This window comes from Stigmatopora nigra, chromosome 5 (genome assembly GCF_051989575.1).
Source record: "Stigmatopora nigra isolate UIUO_SnigA chromosome 5, RoL_Snig_1.1, whole genome shotgun sequence".
Taxonomy (NCBI): Eukaryota; Metazoa; Chordata; class Actinopteri; order Syngnathiformes; family Syngnathidae; genus Stigmatopora; species Stigmatopora nigra.
In genome coordinates, this window is record NC_135512.1 from 7,488,660 (window position 1) to 7,512,992 (window position 24,333).

Consider the following 24,333-nt stretch of genomic DNA (forward strand, 5'->3'; position numbering starts at 1 on the left):
TTTTGCCTGAACAAAATAAGTTTGAGGTAAATAAGCTCAACCAGAATGTATACAATAATGTCAATAATTAATAATACTAATGTGTAACTGCAAATGTAAACATTTATCAAAAAATATCGGAACAAATTATTTTAGATTTGATTTTTTTCACAATTAGTCTTTACTAATTTAACAAATAAAATCATGCAATTATTTTTGAATTATAATTTAATAGCTGTAAAATTGAATATTTCTTAGTATTTAAAATAAGTTATGCAAAAAATATTTCTACTAAAATAAGAAATATACAGAATTTAACCAATGTCATAATAATAATGATTTAACAATGAATAGGAATTTTCTCTATATGTTTTTTAGCATACAAACAAATGACATGGACTCTGAACAATAAATATCAACTCGTTTAGAGGGGGATAAAAATGTCTCATCAACCAATTACATCTACATGGAATGTGTAATGTTAAAGCAGATTTTGAGTGATGTAAACTAACACTACGTACTTAACAAGACATCTCTGACTTGAGACTTACTACTTTCCCAGTGCTGATGTAGTACTATTGTGACTTGAACTCCTCCTCGCCCCTTTCACCAGGTCCCGCCTCCTGTCGCCACTCGCACTGCTTTCCTCTCTGCCTCTACTCCCCAATCAGTGCGTTGACATCATGGCCTCATAGAGAGCCTCATCTCCAGAACCTGGACTCGCCATGGACTTTGCTCAGCTTCTAAATTGAACAAGCCACAACTTTTTTTTTTTAATTTTCTTTTCCTTTTCATTGGCATCCGGAGGGACTTGACTATTGGAAAGCATGTTGAAGTGGTGCTTTATGATTTTGGTGCACGGTGCGCTTTTTGCGCGTGCAGCGGCCGCACCGGCAAACAGCCTGGCTGCCTCAGACTCTGGCTTGCGAGCTGAAACAGAGGCAGGGCAAAGTGCCAACAAGCTGCAGGAAGTGGCAGATGACGGGGAAAAGCCCCTCTCAAAGGTGAGTTGTGCACTTATACTGAAGCATTAGACAGTTACAGATGGATTTTTGCCTTTAAAGACTACCCAAATTGGATTTGAAATGAAATAGTTCATTTTCTAGTATGTGTGGGATTTTCATTTCTGCAGTTTTGTATTGATCAAAGTATGTATTTGTCAAATGCTTCAAGGTAAAAACCCAGCTAGTTAAAATTTTGTTAATATCTCACGACAGCTGGTGATATTAAGTGTGAAGGATCAGTATTAATAAGCAAGTGGATAAATCACAAATATGAAATTGGTCTCATCCGCATTTAATACAAGTCACAAATACCTCGCAATTACTAGAAGTGTTAAAATGTCCAATCACGTGCCACCTAGGGCTGGGCGATTTTAAAATCGAGATCAGGAAGAAAAATAAAAGGCCTATTTTGAACACTACCTCACCGAGTCCAATATTGCTGGTTTTTAAGTTGGTCATTATACTGCATTTGTAGCAAACGAAAGATTAAATACACAAAGAAAATTATACCTAATGCGTACATTTCACGGTTCATGTGACTACTAGTTAATTGTTATTATAACATTCAAGACAAAACGGAATTGACTTGACCATTTGGACGATATAAAAATGATTTTTTCCCCCCGGCGCTTCCTTCAAAAGTTTGTACATCCCAAAACAGAATTCTGAAAGCAACTCATATCGCAGCAATGCAAATGCTGACTTTGAAGTGTCACGTGTCAACTGTGATGAATGGGCACATATGGCTGTTAACGGATCGTGCTCACTCGTGTTTATTGATGAGCTTGCTGCTTGACAGAAGTAACAAGATGGATCATGCACTGTAAACAAAACCATTTCGAAGGCCTATGCTGAAACATCCTAAACACACTTGCAGATGTGTGTATTGATGTAATGTTTCCTGAAGGATTTGTGCGCCAAAAATATCCCACTACGCCGTTCTCGTCAAAATTTAATTGCAGAATAGTTTGGAGGCGTGGCTTGAAAGCCAATATTCTGCCACACTAAATGAATGTAGACAAAACACTTTGCTGTCATCACTCAATCAGTAAAAGAATTGCCTCCTCAGTTGGGTTTAGATCAGGTGAAAATCATTAATTCCTTCATTGCCATTAACGTCCAATCCATTGAAGTGCTCAACAGTTAAAACTGAAGGACATCTTTTGCACGTCAATAACAAAAAAGTCCCCACACGATCGACATTGACGTCACTTAAAATACATTGTGTTGGTATTTAAAGGCAAAAAAAGTCTAAATCCTTCTGCCAGTCTATTTTGTCTTTGACTTTGAATGTGTTAAAAAAATACAAAAAATACATACCATCCTTTTCTCTTTGTAGCTGCTGGGTGATTATGACAAAGTGAAAGCCCTCTCGGAAGGCTCTGACTGTCGGTGTCAATGTGTTGTCAGACCCCTGAGCAGGAGCGCCTGCCGGCGGATAGAGGAAGGCAGGGTAACGGCGCACGACTCCTACACCGTGGAGACCATCACGTCCGGTCCGGAGTGTAAGTGCGCCTGCATCGCTCCTCCGTCTGCGGTCAACCCCTGCGAGGGAGAGCTCAGGCTGAAAAAGCTTAGGGAAGCGGCCAAAGATGATGTAAAGGTGAAATGTTCAATCACTGAAAAATAAAAAAAAGCAAAGAATTATCCCTGTCCTTGATTGGTCTTTTGACTGAGTCCGCTTGATGTTTTTTTTTTAGTTGGCCACTGTCCTTGAGCTTCTGGAGGGTTCCTATTATGGGATGGATCTACCCAAGCTGCACTCCGTCATCAGCAATCTGGTGGACCGTGTGACACACATTGAAAAGGTACTGGACAATAGAGAAGAAGATATTTGGAGTTGTACATTTTAGATGATTACCTTCACACTGTAGGTCAATTTGGATTTGTGTGCATGCTCTATGAACATAAACACATTTTGGTAAATAGAAGAAGTTATCCTCAATAGCATACTCAGACCTAAATATCTTATTGATAAAAATTAAAAAAATCTAGTGGGGTTGCATCAGAAAGAATGAAAAATTCCTGCACAATGTGGTAATCTGCAAGTTTTCATTGAATAAACTCAAAATGTAATCATGGCCTGGACAAATAATTATGGTGTCGTCATGTCACAATAAAAAAAAGGAGGGAGGAGGAATATCTACTCACATTGGCCATTTGACGCTTTGGCAGAGAGTAAATGTTGACTTGCTCCTCCACTGGCTGGCTCACTGACATGGGATGTGACACAGCCATTGTTAGGCAAACTGAAAATAGATGTGCTTTTCCCCACCAAATGGCCTCCGGAGACTTTTTTTAACCATGGGAAAACCTGGAGAAAAATGAGCCTCCATTTAGACTTGAAGTATTTATACAGCACAGAGTCTACAATATATAATGTATAGCATGGCAGCTGCTGTAACATTCCCACAAGGTCTTGTTTACATATAATTGGAGCAGGCTTGGTGGACTAAATGACTTTGGCAACAGACATTGTTATCATCATGACAGTTTGATTATTGCACTTTGCAATGGTAAACTGCCACTGCAGTGGAATATTAAGAATATAATAATTAAAAAATACTTTTTTTTTGCGATATATTCATCAATACTCGGTCAAAGGCTTGATTAACTGATCTTAAAGATCACTGCTTAAAAAAATGACAATTTATTTGGTTTTTACAATATTTTGTATAATCAAAATTACCTGTTTGCAAATCCATACTGACAATTTTTTCTTAGGCTACCTCAACACTGGCAAGCTAAACATAAAACACATGAAAAATGAATTGCATGACTGCTATAATCATATTTCTTAATGATTGTGTGTAGGTGATGGTCATAAACCAGACTAAAGATGAGGTCAAGTCCCAAACCAACCCGCCAAGGCCTACAGATGATGCTAAAATAAGGAACAAGGACCACTTTCCACCTTCTCATCCCCAAGATGATCCGGATGGACCAGGAGTCTATCAAAATAAGGTAAAAGTTATATGACAAATTTTAACAAATGGTTGTCACAAAGGTCCAAAAAGAAAACAAAAAAAATATTACTGTTTTTAGCTCTTCAGATTCAAAAAGCTGTTTTTAAAAGCCTACACCATAGGCAGAATTTTGGAACAATTAAATATTTGTATTCAACCCTTTATAATAGAAGATTTGCAGGATACATTTTGAAATAATTAGGTCAAAGGTCACATAGGTCAGGAAAGGTATTTTGTGATTACTTAATAACGGATTAGCCTATTTAACTATTCTAAGTGTTTCACATTTGACCTCATTGGTCGCCTATTAAAGTGATAGACACCCAAACTATTTTAAAGTGGAAAATCTTTCAGTGATCCTTTTTATGGATTAATCTGATTAGTAAATCTAAATTTGCAAATAATCCATGCAATTTAACGCCGTCAATGACAACGAAACTTGATCTTGGTTTGTGAATGACTGGGTGACCCCATGACAGCATGCAAGAGAAATTGCAATATATTATGTAGAAGCATTGGATGGACTTCTTCCCAAAATGGAATCACTATCTTGCTATGCTTTCTCTGGGGTATTACGCAACGTTATTGATGAAAACGGAAATGAAGTGGAAAAGCTCTAATGTGATGAAAACATTGGCAACAATAAGATTTTGTTAATAACCAACAAATACAGAAATCTGTTCCTACTCAATTTTTCTATTGCTCAAAATAAATATTATTGGTGAAAACTTGCTTTTTTTTGTTGTAAACTCACTGTTTAAACATGCAATGTTCAACCTCGCGTGTTGGTTTTGAGTTTTTTCCTCTCTCTTCAAACAGGAAAAGCATGGGGAGAAGTTTCTAGTCAGAACTACGGTCGCCAAGGAGAAACTCGACGTGGCTCCCAAAAAGGTGGCCAACAAGGAAATTTCAGGAGGGTCAAAGACTTCTCATAATGGAATGATTATCAGAGGAGTGACTTTTTACAAATCTGAGCCAGAACCAATGGCCATCGACGATGGGGAGCACGAAGAGAATGGTAAGAGACACCAGCCCTTCAATAATTACCAAAGTCAAGGTTTTCTTCAGACAATGAGATGCAGATTATTTTACATGAAACGAACGCTGTTTTTGTTATAAGCAGCGTATATTTTGATAAGAACCAGCTGCTGACAATGAACAGCCATTGTAACCAAGCCAAATGGACATTTGTTTGATCGCTAAAACCACAGTTACTAACAAACAAACATAAAAACAATGGTTGAACTCTCTAAATCACCCCTCTGTATGAGTGAGTCCTTTGTCTCCTTGTGCCCAAAGTCAGCACCCCCTGCGTCCCTATTGAGGATAAGCGGTTCAGAAAATGAATGCTTCACAATGTATTTACGTAAATGAGTACAAATATTTGATGTTGTTCTACTTTTGATCCAAATGCCTCCATCTTCTACAGATTTTGAGTATCACGGATTCAGTGGTGATGGTCAAATTGACCTTCTAATTGAGGATCATCTTATTCAACACAGAGTCCGCCCCCATCTTCGAAAGAAGGCCAGGCCGAGGTCATCCCACCCTGTAACAAAGCGCTTCTTTCAAGAGTCTGAGAAGGCCAGTCAGTCCACAAACGTAACCAAAGTTCCGAGTGAGGAGATCCAGGACATTGATGCGGCAGCTGTTTTCACAATGTTTGAGAACAAGACAAACACAAAGAGTAATGCCACATTTGTACCACACACAACCTCGGGAAGCTTCACCTCAATAAAATCTGCACCTCAATCGGTTCCTTCAATCATCACCCATAAGACCCTGACAAAAGACCTATCTCTAGATGTAACTCCTGAGAACACAATCTTCTCAAACCAAGATCATAATAACAAGGCAACCCCCACAAGTACTACACAAACTATCACAATGGACTCTCACAGCCTGGAGATGAGCGATCAAATGAATGAGCAAATCCAGATTTCAGGAACACCAAACACAACCAGCATTAGAACCACTTCACCCTACACCACCAACACTCCAACAATTAAATCCACTCAAGTCCCTCCCACCACCCCACAAGAGACGGAGCCCACCTCGCTACCAATGTCCTCTTCCCAAAGTCCTCCATATACTTCTCAATTTGTCACCACAGCTGCGACAACATCATTACCACCGACTACAATCACTATGAAGAGCACAACAAGAACGACGACCACCACAGTGTCCAATCGAGGTCCTACTGTCAAAAGAAAGTACAAGATCAGCTGGGAGGAGGAAGAGGAGGACCTGGAGTTTGAGGACATAATGCAAAGACAGGAGGGCGCCACGACTCGGAAACCTGGTAAATAGACGCTTCATCAATTTATAGTACATACTCAGTAAAGATAATCTCAAGTAAACATGTCATGTATAAGCGAATTGATTGAGATGACTAAAACAGGTCACCTGTTTTGGGGAATATTGTAAGTCTTGCAGTGGTACAATGGGGTATTATTTGGGCTGTGTCGATATGACAACCTTTGCACGCACCAGACTGGTTCAAATTAAAGCCTGTTACAGTAATTATTTTCAGCCTCTTTGAGGTAAATCTGGAAGATGTTGATGCTCTCCTAAATCCTCACTCATAACACCCGGGGTCTTTCACAGAGGAATGTAAGGACACCCTGGCAACCATCTCTGAACCAGTGACTCACAACAAATACGGCAGGACCGAAGGGGCCTGGATGAAGGATCCCAAGTCCGACAAAGACAGGATTTATGTCACCAACTTCTATTACGGGAACAATCTCCTGGAGTTCCAGAACTTGGAAGTGTTCAAAAAAGGTAAAGTATTATTTGTCACTTGTGAGCTTTTGCTTTCATATCATGACTACCTCCCTTTCAATCAAACTTTCCCCAAATATATCTGGTGGTCTGTCTTTCTCCAGGCCGTTTCACCAATTCCTACAAGCTTCCTTACAATTGGATCGGCACTGGTCACGTGGTGTACAATGGAGCCTTCTACTACAACCGCGCCTTCTCTCGAGACATCATCAAATTTGATCTGCAGCAACGCTACGTGGCTGCCTGGACCATGCTGCATGATGCCGTGATGGAAGAATCCACGGCGGCGTGGGAGTGGCGCAGTCACTCGGACATTGACTTTGCTCTGGACGAGAGCGGCCTGTGGATCATCTACCCAGCTTTGGACGACGAAGGCTTTTTACAGGAAGTGGTGGTACTGAGTCGCCTGAACCCGGATGACCTAAGCATGCAGAGAGAGACCACATGGAGAACCGGGCTGAGGAGAAAATACTACGGGAACTGCTTCATTGTGTGTGGCGTCTTGTACGCTGTTGACAGCTACAACCACAAGCATGCCAACTTGGAATACGCCTTCGATACACATACCAACACTCAGATGATTCCCAGAATGCCCTTCACCAACAACTACACTTACACCACCCAAATTGACTACAACCCTAAAGAGGGGGTACTGTACGCATGGGACAATGGACATCAAGTCACATATGACATTAAGTTTGCCTACGTAGACTCCAATTAGGGCTTTAATTGTAGTGAATTTCAATTATTCAATGGATTGTAGATCAGTCCAACCGGCCTTTCGTGGTACATGTCAATATTTGTTAAATTTGTACAAGAACTATACATAAAACGTGAGTCACTTTGGTCTCTGGACATCCTGTTGTGTAGTATAAAGACCGCTGTACACTATGTGCGACTATTGGAGGGTACAGTACTGGAATAAAGATGACAAATCCAGAAAAAATAAAATAAAATAAAACATTAAAGCATCACTTATGTATACAGAAAATCATCCAGTGTTTATTTTGATGTCTGTACAAAAAAAAAATCAACATCAAATTCAAAACCCCCAAGCGCACTTTACAAAAAACAAAAGAAAAAGAACAAAATTACGTTTACACAATTTTGATTAGTTCTGGGCGATATGGACAAAATTGAATACCTCTCTCATTAAATATAAATATTATTTGTCCCCCAAATGTTGATACAGCCATTATACAATCTAAAATGAGGATTATTTCTTGACTGTCACAAATATCATTTACCATTGATCTTACACTTTGTCAACATTGACCCAAAAAGTATTTTTTTGGGTAATTTAGTAGTTGAGAGGGTGTATTATTGGCTCCTAAATGACTAGCTACATCCCTGAGCTAGGCCAGTTTGCAGCAAAATAAAAATCCCTTTTTTCACACGGAGATTTTAGACATATCGCCCATTACTACAGCGATAGAAATAAATACATAAAACATCTCATTTTCATCAAATACTTTCATACAAAAGCTACCTTCAGTTTAGAAAAACAACAACAACAACAACACAGCACTGTACATAGTGGTCAAACCTTTAGATAAGATCGCTTTTTAAAGTTTACTATTGCAACTGTGTGTAATTTCCTGCCATATTTGTTCATAATTTATGCAAGGTTTGTACCCGCAAATCTTTTCTTTAAAAAAAAAAAACATACCGAAGTAGCAATGTATGAACATGAGGAAGAAAAGAAAGAATTGGATAGAGCTGAATTTGTGTTGTGACGGGGTGATTCTGGGTTCACTGCCCCGCCCCCTGCTGCTGAGCAATTATCCGTAGATGGGACGTCAGAGGTTATGTGGGAAAGTCAGTGCAGCCACACAAGGAGCTAACTAACTCCCAGCCAACACAGAGATTTTTCAGGAATTTAAGCCCTGTCAAAGAATTACGCCATCAAAATATTATCTCCACTACAAGTATTTTTTTAACATGTCATTATTGTTGATTGTGGTCCTGGCCAAACCCCATGAGCATTCCGACAGGAGGGGCGGGGTTAGGAGTTTCCGAGGAGGATTCGTAAAAGGTTTGCGTGCGGTTGACGCGCATCATTGGAGGGATAGTGGCCGAGCGAATGTGGAGAATCCTGGTGTCCGTCACTTCACAATCGATCTGCATCATTACTTCATACTCCTTATCTCCAATGATGCTGTCTGTAAGAGTCAATGAAGACACACAAAAATGTTTTGGAGTTAGATTTATTCAATGAGGCATAGCACATAATAATGAACATATTCATATTCATTTTAATGAACATATGTAAATATGTAAGAGGGCTAATTTCCATGTGAGGTACAGAGAGAGAAGGTGCTTTGACTGAATGCACTTCACAGTCACCTCTAGAGCCAGCCAGTTGGATATTTTTTTCGTACAAAAACTTTCCAGACCCAACAGGCCACAATGGAGGAAAATACTTCAAATGTTTCACTGCTTCCTCCATTTTACTAGGTAATATACCACTGCAAATCATTGAAGTGTGATGAGAAGTGGTTGATTCACTTATGGCAGGTAAGCCCCGCCTCCCAAACACCATCTCTTCTGAATAGTGCTAAGGAAATTTCCCGAATACGGGATGAAAAAAAGTTCCAATCCAATCCAAACCCTTGAGTATGTTGACGGCACAAGACATCTCTAAGATTTGTCACCAGGTATCTCTGAGTTTAGATCTTAGTTTAAACTCCTTTTGTATGGTCATGCACATGAATCTGAGAAAAGTGAGAAGGGATTTTTGGGAGGGGGCAGCTGGAGGCTCGCTTACAGAGGGGAAGCTAGAGGTGAGTCACGCTGGATTTCTCTCTCATGCAGAGACAAAGCGGCTCCAAACTAGAGCTGGACACGCATATTTGGGAAGACAAAAAAATGAGGGAGTGGATGGGGAATATGGAGCAATTTGGCCTCTTGTGGGTTTCAATAGAAGAGACCATGATTTACATGAGGCTTCTTTGAAATTAAAGACGAGCATGAGGTTTTTTTTTTAAATAATTGAGATTAACGACCTTCAAAAGCAGACACCCTTGTAAAAACTCTTGGCCATAGGAAATATGGTCAAATTTATACTGTCGTCAGGAAAAGTTTTCAGTCCACTTAAAATATTGATGTGCAAGTAATTGTGAACTTCAATCATAGCCAACCAAGATCAGTTGTAGCCAACCAAAAGCTCAGCCGCCAGGCAGCCAGTGAGCACCATTGGTCAGGTTTTTTTTTTTGCATGAGTCGTCTGACAATGCATATACTGATTTTAATGGTGAATCCAATGCAATTGACTGTACGCTTGCAATAAGATGCCCTCAAATGCTCGAAGAGAGCAGCAAACAGTTTTAAAGCTGCTCTTTTTTCCTGCCACCTGTGCAACGCATCAGCCTTCACAGAATCTTCCCAGAACTCTCACAAGGAGGGACAGATACGGCAGCTCCCTGTGTGTTCATGTCATCAGATGTCCGTCCTAACTATGACCTCATTTACTGCTGAGATTCATCCTTCGCACCTGCAGTGCAGACTTCTTTGGATCGGATCCAGGCTGGGGGAGATCGGTTACGCTATGAGTATTTAAAAGCAAAAAAAAAACAAGCTGTTCAACTATCTTTAACGTAGTAAGATAATTCGCTCTCTTTGGTTCAAATTGAAAAGTCCTGTTAAGAGTTTTGGCCAAGTAGCATTGGTGCTTTGGGCACTTTATTCCTTCAGCCACTGTAAATGTGCTTAACTGCACCCAGAGCCAAGTTTACCAGTCTTACTTTGGATATCATTAAGAATATTCAGCCGTTCCTCTTGAAATGTCCAATGAGTTATGTGAAAGCTGATCCTTGTTAAAGCGCTTTCACTGTCAAATTGTTGCTTTGTTAAAACCAGATGTCAGAAATGACCGCACGCCTGTTATATCCAGTTGTGCTTTGTTTTTAAGCAAAAAGAAATTTAAATGATCAATCAAAATGTCAGGTTGTCAAACTACGTTTATGTTTGCATCAGGCATCCAGGCAGTGTAATAGTGTAGAACATAAATATAACCAATATTTTAAGAGAGGAATATGCTCAGTTCATTACCAAGGTGCTTTGACTATCACAAAAAGTGCAGCCATTACATTTATTAAACATAAATTTACTACAAGGTTGTCTAGTACACATACAACTGCTCTTGGGAATTTTGTGTTATTCTTTGCAATGCTGGACCCGCAATCTCCACCAAATTCCTATTCCTGTTTATGTTTTTGTTTTGGGACTTCAAGCTTAACTATCTCTATCATCTTATGTATTATTATATAAAAGAAACCTGTAATCCTAATAATTACCCTGTCATTTGTGGCTCTGATCTAAAGGATCTCATTCCCCTTTGAGGGTCTTTATTTGTTCTTTCCTATACAATGGAACAACCACAAAAAAACAAGAAATCAGACGCTTTGGCACTCCGCCCTTGAATGATCTCGTTTAGTCCTCGACAGATAACATCTGGAGGTGTTCCACAACATTTCAGTGACAAAATGAGCTGCTGCTGCTAGCTGATAAAGGGTGAAGGTTTTGCTACTATGCTTCCGAGTAATCCAGGCAGCCATTTAAATCGATCTTATCTGCCACAAGGGCGCCAACATTTAGGAAAAGATTTGAGTGTCCTGACATTGACCGAACATGTTCAACACAGAAATTACATGAAACTGTCCCATCATTAGGTGCAAGTTGTATAATGCACAATCTTGACAACCACATTAATCACTAATATGTTCCAAAGTAGTAAAACCTTAACTTACAAGGAACCGCAAGTAAAAATTTGCCACATTAAAAAATAAGAACATTCCACATGTTGGCTTTATGGCATAACTAAGCTTAATGTAACACATAGTTAGAAATAATATTCATAGGTCTACACTTTTGCTCTTGGGTGAAAAAAAGCCACAATTTCTCACCATTAATGCAAGATTAGTATGTTAAAAACTACAAATAAATAACTTCTTGAGACTCCATGAACAAGACCTCACTTGGTTTCTTTCTGTCCATTTACTATGGCGGATGTCCTCATATGCCTCCACTAAAAATGATCCTAACTTTGGGTGAGAAGTAAACCACATCCTTGAAAGGTCACCAGTCAATAAAGATTACCAAAGCCCCCCCCAGAAAAATGTAAAAAAAATTAAAATCATACAGTATAAAAGTGCAAATTACATAGAGGAAAGACAGCCACATTTTCAAACTCTTAACCTCAGCTAGGATGCAGACATGCCAACCACTCAGATGGTCACACAGTCAGCATTTCTTTTGCCGCTCTGTGGTTCAATAAAAGTTACATAAGGGATTTCTTTGGGGTGGAATATTCATCAAGCGCGGTATAAATTCAACCTTGAGAAAGTGGTGTTTCATTCGTAATACAAATTGTACAGGACAAGTTAAATAGTCGAAATTGGCAATCTGTATAGTACTGGTTCTCAAAATAGGGGCCATAAATGAGGTGAAAGCAACATTAACTGAAAACTATGTTTTAAAAAATACAATAAATTAAGTCCAGACCCACATTCGGGAAATTTTACAAGATGAGAAACCAATGACTAAGAAACACCTTTGCTAAAAACCAATTAAAAAGCTGAAATACCTGCAAACTATCCTCCATTCCTTTTCATTTTTAATAGGAAATGGTGTACCATTACAAAGTTGAAGTCATTTTGTTTTGACACAACAGTATCTTATTTGGACACAATTGGGTGAATTTGCACATATTTGTTTTTTAATACCAAGCCTACAAGCAGCAAAAACCTTATTTTTTTTTAAATTGCAATCCTTTTTTTTAAGGCATAATTGATAATCCTTTCCTGGAACCACCTTTCAAATGTTATTACCATTTCATGTATATACAGTATATGACATCTGACTACCTGCCACAAAGGCACGTTATGTTTGGTAAGTACGTACGTACAGTCCGAGAGCATCAATCATGCTGGCAAGAGCGAGAGCACTAATGGGGATGCACTGTTTAGATTAGGGTAGTCGGAAAATCTGAATCGGGGGCTTTACCTCCAACCCCTGGTGACTGCTGCTGGTTAGCTAGCCATGGAGCACATGTACTCAAGAATAAATAGACTGTCTCTCATGGTTGATCCACCTGTAAATGATGTCACCGGCCAAAAATTCCTCTCCTCCAAACATGTCACTTCCACTTGATTGAGCTACTTTCAAACTTTATGGCTCATTAAATAAACACACAAAGTCCATATAAGGGAGCCACTGCTCAGTTTGATACAAGTCCAAAATGATGCTAGAAGATCAAGTAACTTTACTAGAGGTTTGTGTGTACTATCGTGTTCAGTTGTTAACCAAAAGATGACTTGCACATTGTGGTTGTCCACCTCCAGATGCAAATCATTTAGTGACTGGAAGCAAAAAGCATTCCTCACAAGGGAACTGGAAATAATTAGTATGCACTGTGGAAGAATGGTGCTCCAATGAGAGGATGGTGTCGCTCACCCAATTCAATGTAATCACTGGTAGGTTTATAATATTTTTTTTAAACAAGGAAGATCTAAATGTTTCCTCACAATGAGGAGAAATCAACATGTCAACATCAGAAAATGTTGTTGCTTGCCTTGTGTCAGGTGGCCAACTTAAACCTAGTTTCAAAGTCATCATTGTTGCCAGGTTAATATACAATACGTAGCGACACAATTGTAATTTTCATCAATGTTTATGTTTCAGCAAATTGACGAGACTCCAATGCCAGCCAATGAGTTCATTAATGGAATAACATTAGAGATGTTAAAAAATAGCAATAGTCATGATGAGGATTTCAATTCCTTAGTTTCATTTTAAGACTTACTGTGTGGTCAAAGCAAAAAAAGTTGAACTGATTGGTCTATCAGCATTAATGGCAGCCAATGTGTTAATTTCCAAAAGGATAACTGCTCCCAAGATCCCACAGAAGACTAAAAAAAATATATAAATTTTTTGATTGGACCATGCACCTACCGACTAACTGGTCTTGATCACAAACATGCCTTTTTGCCCTTGAAAAGGGGGTTGGACATTTCTCAATGGGCAAATCTTCTGAGTAAGACAACCACAAGATTAATGACTTTCTGTTGGCTGAAAAAATGGGGCAAATATGCTCTTGGCCACCTGCCATAGAGAGTCAGATAAGCAAAAAAGCAACAGATATCTAATCAAGTGCCAGAAAAGTGCTGCTTTCAAAAAGTCTCCACTGTACTGACATTCATTGGAAAGGATGATGCAGTAGATTTTGGAGAACAACTTTATGAACTGAGAAATAAAACATATGCACACTTGAATGATTCACAAGACGCGTGATAGCCAAATGGTGATCTAAGCGTAACCAACACCGGTCGGGTTTACCCCTTCATGCACCAGCTTCGCTTTCCAAAAGGCTCAAGGAAAAAGTCCCAGATATGCACAGGAGACGACGGCCCAGGGCAGCAATGCAAGATTAGATAAGTAAGCCTGCACAAATCCCAACTTTCCATTGCATAGTACCAGCTTAGCTTTGTTTCGGGTGGTCGATTTTCCATCTCAAAACATTGGATATGATAAGAAGACTATAGTTCTATTCTGGCTGCGGGCATGAATGTGATTGTCTGTACCAAATTAGATAGTAGAGTAGTCTTTGCAGCGTCCAGAGCAATAAAGTGAGCCAACAATATCATGAGTATTTATTTCTGGCATTTCCAGTCAAAATGTGTTACTGCATCTAAGGCCTGGTAAAGGTAAAAGATTTTACTTATGATTTGTTTTGGTTTCAGACCACACATATACAGAAATATAAATAGGTGTGTGGCTGTCAATGTATGATCATTAATAATTCAAAATGAATTGTAGGTCTATTGATGTTCATGGTAGTTACTGAGTGTAAAACACTTATGTAAAGAAGACCAGGAAAAAAACCAATTGTCATCTTGGGAGCAGAAGTATAATGAGGTTGCATGCCAAACATTAAAAAAAGAAGAGTGAGATGTAAAATGGCAACTAATCCTGAAATGACATGGTCTGGTTTTTAACCGTGTATCCTCAAATGCCTGAGTTCACATTCCTTCCGTTGATACATCAAATACCTGAGGTCAAGTCAATACGGGCGAGTTGGAAACCTCACATTAATATTCATGAATCAAACTGAAAACGATATCCGAGAAGATAAGATAGCCTCACATATTTGAATTATTTTCTTCCCAAAGAGGAACATTTTTCATCTGTTTTATATTTCTTTTAGTAGTATCACTATTAAATAAATATGTTAAGCTTGGCATCTGTTGAATTATCTCAAGTACAAGATTTAAAGAGTTACCGCCAAATGGAAATAACAACACTGAAAAATAATTTTCCCCCTCCTTTTTTAAATCTTTTTGCCTGTATGTGGTTTGGAGGGTTGCTACGTAGCCACGTTGCAACTCCGCTCAAATCAGCAGAGAGAGGAACAGGCTGAGAAACATGACAAAGGCCACCGAGGGCCTCCATATAAAAGATATTTGAAGTAAAAGTTCAACAATGACATTTCATTTTAACAGGCAACACACATGGTAGAAATTTTGGGTTTGGGTCATGAATATTTTCCATTATAAAATGTTTTAAGAAAGTAATATATTCATGTGCAGTATTCCTGAGCGCCCATTCCGCCTTGCATGTGTTAAAGTGCTGACTGATGGCTTTCCACAAGTGTTGTGATGAGTCCTTACCGTTTATGTGAATGGCAGGCAGAAGCACGGACATCTTAGGGCGACTTCCCTTATTGTGGTTGGTAGCAGGAAGTAGCAGATGATCCTGAGAAACAACACAAGGTGGTTATGGAAAGTATTCAAATAGTATTATCCTTTTTATAAATGAGAGACTTCTCATTTTAGGGTGCTGAAAAAATCTTTGTGGTCAATAGTGGTCATTTCTTAGAAGTGTCACAAACTGAGTCCAATTTCCATAGAGCCTATAATCAAGCTCTTTTTTAGCAAGGCACTTTTGTGTCCTTCATTTCCAAAAAGGATGGAATTGGAAAATTCATTCATGATATTGTAAATAAGGACTGTGAAATAGGAGGAAAAGACTAAACAAAAGATTTTTAGGGAAATTTTTGCAACAAAAAAAAACAGCAATGGGTAGTTGCCTTGAGGTATGGATTCATATACAATGAGTTTTATGTGAACAGTGAAAGGATGACTACAGGATACGAGGGTTGAGGGATGCCAAAATTTTAGAGATTGCATGCCAAAACCACTCTTGTCAAAAAGCCCAAATATTAGGACCACAATATGAAAACCACACCAAACATGAAATTTGTGAGTAATGACAAGTGGGTGTGGCCTTTGTGAAATTTACTATTTAGCAGAGCCTCATAAAAACACAAATATAATTTCCCATAAGAAATATAATGAACATGTTAAAACTTGTAACTAACTTTTTATTTAAAAAAAAACGTATTAACCCAGTAAAGGCAAGTGACTATATTTTGATAATTAAAAAATAATTGATTGGACAACAAACCCTGTTTAAGCCACAGTATTCTATGTTGGCCTTACTTGGAGAGCTACTGGCCACTCAATGACTTTTATCTCTCAAAATAAGTGTTTTCTTTTTAATCATTAAAATGGCTGTCAGCAGTAAAAATAAAGTGTTTTAGGAATATACAGTTAAAATTCAAAGTATGACATATGCTTACAGCAAACAAGGCACTAAAAACACTGGAAGGCACCAATGGGAGTATTAAATGGCTCAATATGAGAGGTTGTACATATTACTGCTCATCATCAAGTGGCTTTCAGTGAGACAAACTGACAGATGAGCTACAGCCTCCATGACCACAGATACGCTTTCCTTGAAACTTGGATAAGACCCTCGAGCCTCAAGCCTTTCCACCACGTCACCCTGATACAGCCTAACATAAAGCTGCAGGTGCCATAACACAAGAAATATGAGTATGTCAACTTTCTGGGGCTTGTTGAGAAGTAAAATTTCCATCACCTCAACTTATTTCATGCTCAAATGAAGGCCACAGGTGCTTTTTTTTATCTGCATAGGGTTCAGTGTAACCTGGGTTTCGACAGGAACGGGTCAGAATAACATTAACGATAAACTGAAGCTGTGGGTGAGCGCAAAAAAAAAATACCAACAAGCAAAGAAAAAAAAATACATGCAAATAAAAGTGGCAAAAGAACAGTTTCTTACATATTGCCTCGACGATAAATGGCAATTGCAAACCACTATGTCATATAGAGGTGGGTAGCCACATGCTATATTTACTTTTAACTTATTTATCTGTCATTTGCTTTCAATGGTTGACAATTAAAATTAAAGTGGATATATCCAAAAGGAAATACAACTGGAAAAAGCATGTTTTATTAGCTTTGTGCAATCTAACAATGGGGCCCCTCTATGAAGTATCCTTCTAAGAAAAGGTAGCCTAAAGTGATCAAAGTCCTTTTATTGAAAGTGATGTCCAGTTTTGAATGATGTCAGGGGGGAGAAAATCAAAAACAGGCCCCTTGTCTGAACTGAGGTAAAGTAGCCTAATGAAGAAAGGCATAGACGATGAGAAATGACACGTCGTGGGGCATAAAATCCAAAAACATGCACCTCATGATTGCAAATGGGCTGAGAAAAAAAGAACTGGACAGGCATAGTTACACATGTGGGTGTATGCGTATTATCCCATTTGACGCATGGACTCACATCAAATTTTTATGTTGAGGAACAGACCTATTACACACCATTTATGATTCATTCGTTAGGCCCTATTTTCTTAGTCACTTCATGAACAGTTTACAGGAAAAGACAAATTTGAAAGTGTCTAGCAGTTAATCAGTGTCAGGGCTGTAAAAAAAAACTTTATAGACTATTTTTACACAACAAGTGACATTATGTCAGATTCCCTTTTTTAGAGGGGTGTAAATCCAAACTTACCCTGCGGAAAGACACAATGTAGAATGTGTCGCCTCGTCGATTCATCTCGGCAAAAAAATCACCATATGAGTGAGACGGTTTGTAGTACACTTGGAGCTCACTGCCAGGGATCCTTAAAACAAAATGGCAACGTTAATAAGTCATCTCTGCATTATTTTCCCTAATTAAATTGAGCTGGAATCACAGAGTGCACATCTGCACAACTGTAAACCAATGTAGAATTGTCTGTCTTTAACTCATTGGCTGCCATTGAAAGCATTAAGACAATGGAATGAGAAAGGGCAAATGAATGTATGTGCTAGTCACATTGAATTGCAGATCTCTCAGTGTCACTGAACTGGAAAACTAACTATCATTGTCAAAGGCTGGCAATGAATTAATAAAACTAGTAAGACTGTTTTTGAGATAGAGAATGACAACATGTGGAAAACATGTTAACTCAATACAGGAGCAGTAGAGATTTATAGGAATATTTGAGGAAAATGGCAATGTGTACAACACATGTACAGACACGCAGAAATTAAACTGCAATTTGGATGATTATAGGTGAAAAGGCGCCTCTATTAGGGTCAGTGCTGAACTGGGGGAACAATTTACATCCCAATGTAAATTATGCATATACAAAATACTAAGATATGCTGTGTGTGGTTAAAAGGACATACAAAGGCCAAATGTAAGGAACAAATGAGTCTAGAGTAGTTTTTCCACTTACTATTTCCATCAGTAAATGTTCCTTGGTCAACTCTTAAAGCTAACATTTGTACTAATTTTCAACTCTGTTACTACTATTGCAAGCACTGGTTATTTTTCAAGATTTTTGAACCTAAAATGTCCGAAAATTCTTGAATGACCCGCCATGAATGATTTTCCTGCAGTATATAATGGGTGTGGAAAAATACAATGGATCGTTTCCATGAAGTAGGTTGGCCGGCTCAACAGGACGATTTTAAAAGCTGGGAAGATTTTACAGCTGTACAAAATCTGTGTAAAGTGTGTGGTTGGGTTAATTTAATCAAAGCATGTCTATGAAACCTGGAAAGCCTTTTTTCATATGGGGTTTTTTGGTCTTTTTTTCCCCCCAATTGTCTTCAAGCCAACGTACTTTGGCGACGGCTTGAGATTTTCCCAACTAAAATTAGCTCCTTACATTTGAGTCAATTTTGTTGTTGATGATAATTGTTGGTCAAAAAAGTAGTAGTTCTGGGAAAACTGGCCACTGGTAGGATTAAATATTAATACTGGACACAGATAAACCAAATAATTCATTTGCCTGTAGTATTACTTTTCTCATATTCTTGTATTTTTTTCAAATCTGCAACCACATTGCCTATGATCTGAATGGAGAAAACTTGAATACTTGAAGCTGGACTGCTGGACCTGTTCAAAGCGTTTCTCCTTCGTCCTTCACATTTTCTAGCCAAGGAAGGAAAAAAAAACTATAGGGGGCCAACAAAACCTATTGCCTCCATCTGTCTGATGTGAGTGCAGCTCAGCAGAAAAGGTTTTGAGAGCCAAAACTATGAAGTCAAGTACTAGGGTCATCCTTTACAGCCTGTGCTTCATTAAACTGTAAAAAAAGTTAGAAGGGGGACCATTTCCAAAAAAGGAGAAGAAATGTTACCTCATTATGGTTCCATTTAAAGAGCCACTTAAGCTAAATGCCATTTTACGAACAGTTGATCTACGTAATGGTGTTGTGTGGCAGTACGTCGGTGCAACTGTAACTTACAACATAAAAACCTCTCAGGTTCCATAGAGAAATGTGTATTTTTTTTTTAGGTGCATCATTTTTTTTAAGCAGGGTGTGTAATTACTGCCAGGTCTATTAAACTTTATTTGTGTAGCTGACAAATTCAGTTGAGCTGTATTCACTGCAGTGACTTAAAAAAGTAAATTAAACATTAAATGTAGGTGGGTGGAGTCTAGAATAGAATAAGTTATTCCTTATTGCTTCTTTAAATTGAGCACATTTTGGAGGTATAATCATAATAATAATAATAATAATAATAAACCTATTTGAAAATACATGATATCATGCCATTACTCACTTTTCTTTGGCAGTTTTCTCATATGGAACAGTCACAATCTGGGAGCTCTCTGAATCCTTATGTTCTGTTTTCTGTTGGAAAATTTTAAACATGGTTTTCATATAGAAACATGCAAAAACAATAACATTGGCTGGCAAATTCCAACCTACCGATTAAGTCTAATAGTTGGGTTGGCCCATTTAAAAAAAACACAACATTTTTTAACCGCAGTATTTTCAAAAACAATGACACAGGTACAATTAGTGGAAAGCCCTTATTATTTACAAAGACGGCACCCTGATGGATGGTTATTGAAAAAAAATTAATGTGGGAAAAAGGAGCAGGATAGTGGGGAGCCGTACTAATTCCACAGATACCCCTGCAGTGTTGTATTTACTTTCTCATGGTTGCCGGATTAAATCCAGCTCAAAAAGCAGGAATGAGAGAACAAAACCGATCGTGTGGGGAGGTAAAACGGCTGCGAAAAGAGACACTTTAATTTGCCATACAGACCCCCTTCATGACGAAAGTGATTAGTTTAATGTACTTAGTTTCAGTTTAGAAGTCGTTAACAAAGAATCATTTAGAATGAGTTGAAGGGACTTGCCAGAATGTTCCTGGAGGGTCTGAGGTGGTTGTTATTCATTCGCCTGGATTTGGTCAGCTGCGCGTCATGACGATGGAACCACCCTTTCAACTCATGGGCCAGCCTGTCGATCAAAGTCAGCACACATTGAAAACCAAGCTCTTTTTCCCCCCTAACTACAGAGCTGTTATGTTGTGGGTATGTTAAAACAGTAACTGGACTTTAACACTTACTCAATACACTTGGTCCTATTAACGTGTGGCAGGCATGGGGGTGGGGACCTGAGAAAGTTCAGCTCCTTTACCACCATCAGCGCCTTGTCTTCAGAACTGCAACACCACAAACACATGACAAGGAGGACCAAGAGACAATTAATGATAGTTGAAAACCTGTTGAAAGGCTTGGAAATGGTCATGTGAGACTTTTTGTCTCTTTAATCATCTGTTATAAATGTTCTTCTCATTAGGAAAAGGCTTTCGGTGCAAAGAGCGAGCCAACATGGCTGCCTGCCTCGTGTCTGCAGTCAAACAACCCGAGACGAGAGGGTCCGAGGAAAGCTATTGACAAATCGGTTTGGCTTCATTTGGGGTGATTTTGTGCAGTCATCTTACTGCGTGAATTACATTTTAATGGATGCCATAAGTAAAGGCGGCAAGAGGTCTGTCACACAATAGAGTTTAAGCACATGGCGAAATGAGAAGTGACACAAAATTAACACATTGGGGAAAGTATCAGACTTACGCATGCATTCGACATTACTTGTAAATTTGTATGTTGACTTTCTTTATATAATATGACAAAACTTATTTTGTATTGTACAGGTGTACATTTCCCATTATAGCGAGTTTGACGATCCTCCTCAAGCTACTGGTGCACCCTACCCTGTCTAAACTTTGTGCCCAGCTACCTGCAAGATTGCTCTATACCCAAACCTAGGTCACTAAAGCAATTCTTACCATGGGTCTTCCAAATCTGAGCACTTGTAATGACTAAACCTCAACCATCTCTCAAGGTCCTGTAAAAAGTTGTGTTAGACAACAATTCAGACCCCAGGGGCCTGATCATAACTCTCGGTGTGGGGCCCACATTAACCTTTGTGCACACACAGCTTCCTATTTAGGGAACCCCCCAGATTAGGTTGCATTGCCCTACCCCAATCATCCTGTCATCTGTAAGCATTTGGCAATGTCACCCCCCCCCCCCCCCCTCTTTAGAAACATCTAATGTGTTCCTTCCTCCACAGGTTGGTTTCACGCACCAAGGAAAGCTGATACCACAGGTGACAGGCTTATATTAACAAGTGACATAACGCACATGTAAATCTGACAAAACACAGGCTGACAATGCCATGGACTTTAACCACCTTCGAAAACATCATTTTACGACCACAGGAGTACAGGTAAGGTACGAAATAAGAATGCTATTCGTATAATTTGCAAATGAGACCGTCCGAGCAATCCCCAATTGCTTTTAACATAGAAAGAAAAATATACATAGTCCTTGGAAAAATAAGCTGTGACTTGTGATATAGAACTGGATGTCAAACAGTGCCTGACCCCAATTTCCCACCTTGTTACTCAAAGTATAACTCCAGAGATATTTGAAGGCAGACATTTGGATAGCCCCTTGCGTTCATGTTTACACATGTCACAACCAGCTGGCGCCAGTTCTTGCTAGGCCCCGTGCACAGGTGCATCCTGGGTTGTGTATCAAGGTTGTTATCGTTAACTGAAACAAAGTGACAAAAACTAGAACTGAAACTCTATTTTATGTTCACAAAACGAAAATGGTTTAAAATTAAAGACACTAATCAATTGATCCAATCTGTTTTATTCAATATTTTGTATTCAATTATTGCATATAGAAATACAAATAAATGAAACCTGCCTATATATATTTTCATTTTATTATTTATTTTTGTCAACTATTTACTTTCTATGACGTGCTGAAAAGCCAATTTCAAATCTTGATTTAAATTAGCCTATTGTATTTTATAGCTTTTCTACTTTATCAGACTGATGTCTGTTCCCCCCAATATTTGAGAACATGAGCTTAAACATTTAGGTAATATTATTTGTGTTTGAGCACGTTACCTGTCAGCCATTGTGATAGGGTCGCTTTCAACAGCGTTGCTGTCTGATTGAGGCAAGCCCAAGAGGTGTCGGCTCTGTTGTACGAGTGTAACCTCAAGCCCGTTGTCTGAGTCTCCTTGAGGATGCCTGATTTGAATCATGTGTATTGGAAAAAAAGGGAGAAAAAGAGAAATCAGGACATGAGTTGGTGAAATAAAAAAGAAAATTCCAAGTGGCCCTCATCCTGTGTACAACAGTGAATTCTGATCTAGTCTGTGCAATCCAAAGCACATGCAGTGTCCTTCAGTGCTTTTATATCACTCCCGTTGGCATTTTCATTTTACATTATAAAATGGAATGTGGCATGTTTGGTGTACACATTTTACAGTTACTGAGCCTAAGAATATTGACCCAAAATGTGAATAAAAGAAGCAATTTTTTTCTATGCGAGTGCTACATAGACAATTCTGAGAAGAAGCGCAAATTCCTAACGCGGAATAAAGCCTATCAAAGTCAACATATTCAACTCTTACCACTTGCAGAGGAGATTTCCCCTCCAGGAGAAAACTAACATTTTTATAAAATGACATCAGAGACTCTGTTGTTACAGTTGGATTAAACAGCGCACATTTGCAAGATGGGCGGAATTGAGCTCTTTATATAACTTGTCTTAATTTGACGGTGGTTAAAATGAGAAAAGCAGAGATGAAAAGGAATGGCCACATATGTATTTTGCACAAAATGTGGTGCGTGACATGTTTTGTTCTAATGTTGACACGGGGTAAATGTTTACATCTCACCAAACCTCAATTTGGTTGCTCTGATGTTTGCACACCTATTAGTCACCAAGTCCTATAAACTCTGGCGAGAACATCAGAAGCGTTGTATTGCCAAGATGACTACATTACCATGAATCATCTAAGACAAGGACAGTATAAGGACCACTAAATTCTGATGGTTTATTGGTTGATTGCAGCACATTGTCTGAATCAAGCAGGTTTCTGTAATCACAGTCTTAGTTCGACTTAAAAGTTGGCCACTAATTTTACATACTGTGAACTGCCTTCAGCCTCCAGATTGATTCAATAGGAAATAGTTTGCACTGTTTTCAATTGGCTTTTGGATAATGTTGTACATGACAGGCAGAAATCCCACAGTGAATCATCGGGATTCCCATTTATTTCCTCTTGTGAGCCCGCCATAAATGAAACGTAGCAGTAATATTGCTCTTATAGTAACTGCCAAAATGTTTTTATGAAAATAAAGAGACATTGCAACCGTCCATTCAAGTGTTACCTTATTGGGCCAACATTAAGCAGGAAGAAGACCAGGACCACCATGAGGCACACAGCTCGTCTCTTGGGGGCAGTTGACTTAAGTACGGAATTCTGCAAGAGGATTAAATGTTTTTAATTTAAACAGCATGAGTCGCAGAGATGTTATGGATGATGCCACATGTGTGTAAGGAACTCACCTCACTTAGCAGGCCTTCTAGTTGCCTCTTGAGGCTGCCATTTTCACATTTGAGCATCGCGTTCTCAGATAGCGCCACATTTAGGCGCTCTTCCAGCATCAGCAAATACTCTTTCTTTTTCTTCCGAGACAAGGACGCAGACTCGCGGTTCTTTATCATGCGCTGCTGCCTCTGGGAAAACTTTGTCTGAGATCCAAAAAAGTCGGACAGACAGAATCAAGGGAGATTGGGGAGAGGGGAGAAAAGAACAACAGTTATGATTATGACTCATGTCGCAAGATTCATCACATCTGGATGTGTTTGGCGACCACCTATCCAAACAGGAAAAAAAGGCAACTACAGTGTGAGAATGCAATGAATGCCCACATGAGCCTCCTGCTGAGCTGTAGATCATTTGCCCCTCACTGTAGTGTGACATCATTTTTATAAATGTTATAAACACCTTTTTGTTCTTGTGATGAATGCCCCTCTTTATCATATTTATTGCATATTATCCACGTATGAAGCCACAAGTTTCCTGTATAAACCCCATAATTATTTTGCTTGATATAAGACATGACAAA

The 24,333-nt window shown here is 38.8% G+C and overlaps 2 protein-coding genes across 5 annotated transcripts in view; one reads left to right on the forward strand and one right to left on the reverse strand.

The window, feature by feature from the left end:
- The window catches only part of atf6 (activating transcription factor 6), a 35,466-nt gene that overhangs the window by 2,746 nt on the left and 8,387 nt on the right, over positions 1–24,333 (reverse strand). Inside the window, exons 8-19 of one of the 4 annotated variants that reach the window (XR_013326237.1) lie at positions 23,771–23,956; positions 23,593–23,684; positions 22,318–22,443; positions 20,458–20,553; positions 20,246–20,348; positions 19,660–19,730; positions 17,612–17,723; positions 15,400–15,484; positions 3,135–3,297; positions 2,845–2,882; positions 2,304–2,761; positions 531–722 (exon numbers count right to left, since the gene is read on the reverse strand). Coding sequence is in view for 2 of the 4 variants with exons in the window: in XM_077716320.1 (XP_077572446.1) it covers positions 8,681–8,895; positions 15,400–15,484; positions 17,612–17,723; positions 19,660–19,730; positions 20,246–20,348; positions 20,458–20,553; positions 22,318–22,443; positions 23,593–23,684; positions 23,771–23,956 (1,086 nt within the window). In the remaining 2 variants the exon portion in view is untranslated. Of the gene's footprint in view, positions 1–530; positions 910–2,303; positions 2,762–2,844; positions 2,883–3,057; positions 3,298–7,708; positions 8,896–15,399; positions 15,485–17,611; positions 17,724–19,659; positions 19,731–20,245; positions 20,349–20,457; positions 20,554–22,317; positions 22,444–23,592; positions 23,685–23,770; positions 23,957–24,333 lie in introns of those variants that run through there. The other 3 variants (XR_013326236.1, XM_077716321.1, XM_077716320.1) reach the window with 3 other exon arrangements.
- On the forward strand, positions 632–7,707 carry olfml2ba (olfactomedin-like 2Ba). Its single transcript, XM_077716319.1, has 8 exons — positions 632–983; positions 2,323–2,586; positions 2,684–2,791; positions 3,798–3,947; positions 4,769–4,967; positions 5,379–6,251; positions 6,557–6,733; positions 6,838–7,707. Exons 1-8 carry the CDS (start codon positions 807–809, stop codon positions 7,452–7,454), a joined length of 2,565 nt encoding a protein of 854 aa, XP_077572445.1. The 5' UTR covers positions 632–806; the 3' UTR covers positions 7,455–7,707.